We start from the raw sequence: 1555 nt of genomic DNA, 5'->3' as shown, positions 1-1555 counted from the left end.
AATCTCGGTTCCTCCGTCCTTCTCCATCCTCTGCGGCGCAAGCAGCGCTAGGGACAATGTTTTAAACCTCTCCTTTGAGGGAAAAAGACAGCGTTTTTCTAAAAATACAAATCTAGATGGTTAACTAGACAAAGCTACCTTGGCGCACGCTGGTTTTTTGGCTCCCACGTTCGCGTCCAAGTTTAGCGAGGAAAAAACCTTATGAAAAATCATCGCGTCGGGCTTAAGAAATGCCAGAGACAACATCGCTACCGCCAAGTTGTCCACGTGGAGCCCAAAAACCACACGCCTGCGTAGACTGGGTTTTTTTTTTTCCCTTATGAATACAAAGAAGAAACAAAAAATAAAAATAATAAAAAAAGAAAAAGTAATTAAAAGACCAAGCCAGGAATGAAAACATATTTATTTATACAGAAACCAGGTCTAGGACTGAGTCTTTTAAATAAGCTGCATCTAACCTGTTTCTGAATCTTCGCTGTCGGAGGAGCTGGACTCGCTGGTGCTCTCGGACTCTGAGGAGGAGAACCCCTTCATTTTCGAGGAACCAGCAATTACATCCACTTTCTCCGCTGCAAGAAAACAACAGTACGACATCGTTAACGGCTAATTAATTACCTCGGGTCCTGCCGCCTGCTGCTGCCTGCTCTTCCCAACCCTGCCTGCTCCTTCCGTCCCGATATCGGCAGCCACCCTGGGGACTGCGTAAGACCTGCAACATCCAGATATTCCTAGGGATGGGTTAAGCCAAGCTTTAATCCTGCGTCTCTGCTTAGTGCTATTGTTGAGCCGCACTAGGCGGGACGTAGCGGGGTCTCGGAGGTCTCTGGGTGATGGTTTTTTTGATGGGGTGGAGCGCGATGGGGGTGTCCCCTTGCGTCACCATCCAAAGCGGGACGGGGATGAGCCGACGGGAGCCAGTTGGGATTTAAGCCCGTCCTAGCTGCACGACTCGCTTGAGCAAGGTCGTTTTTCATCCTCCTAAATCCCCTCTGGGGTAGAAAGGTCTGGCTTTATCCAGCCACTTTAGGCTGGCCTAAAACCAGGGAGGTCTTCTCCTCCACCTTGCTTGGGCTCGGGCAGGAATCGGTGCTTAATCCCACGTGGCTGAAAACTCTTGAAAACTCTTTTTTTTTTGGTAGTTGCTTCAATTTGTCGGTTTAAGGTGGTGAGAGGAGGCTGAGGCAGTGGAAAACTAGAAAACTTTCTTTTTTTAATAGATGAAGTGAGAATAATTAAATGGGAATAATTAAATGAGAATAATTAAATGAGCCCAGGAGTCGCTCAAGCCACCGGCGATGTTGGAGCTCTTTACTAAATCCCTAAACCCCTAAACTAAAGAAAAAAATAAAATCTTTAAATGTTTTGCTAGGCTCCAGGGGGATAAAGAAAGCTTCCAGGATTTGGCTGGGTTTGTTTTCCACTCGGATTTATTCCAGGAAGCAATCATCACCCCTTGGGCCACGGGAAATCAAGAGATTCCCTTTAAATATCCCGTATTTCTCTCCCTGCCTGCTGTCGTTTCCCCTTTTGCCGTGGGTGATTTATGTAAAAGAGC

The 1555-nt window shown here is 46.8% G+C and overlaps 1 protein-coding gene across 1 annotated transcript in view; it reads right to left on the bottom strand.

Moving 5' to 3' along the window:
- Positions 1-389: 389 nt before the first annotated feature.
- Positions 390-1555, bottom strand: part of BRD4 (bromodomain containing 4) — a 26832-nt gene continuing 25666 nt past the window's right edge. Inside the window, exon 11 of the mRNA XM_009708173.1 lies at positions 390-569. Within this exon, the coding sequence (XP_009706475.1) occupies positions 454-569 (116 nt within the window). The 3' untranslated portion in view covers positions 390-453. The remainder of the gene's footprint in view (positions 570-1555) is intronic.

Source organism: Cariama cristata, unplaced genomic scaffold, assembly GCF_000690535.1.
Source record: "Cariama cristata isolate BGI_N322 unplaced genomic scaffold, ASM69053v1 scaffold1269, whole genome shotgun sequence".
Taxonomy (NCBI): Eukaryota; Metazoa; Chordata; class Aves; order Cariamiformes; family Cariamidae; genus Cariama; species Cariama cristata.
This window is presented reverse-complemented; position numbering and strand designations above follow the sequence as displayed.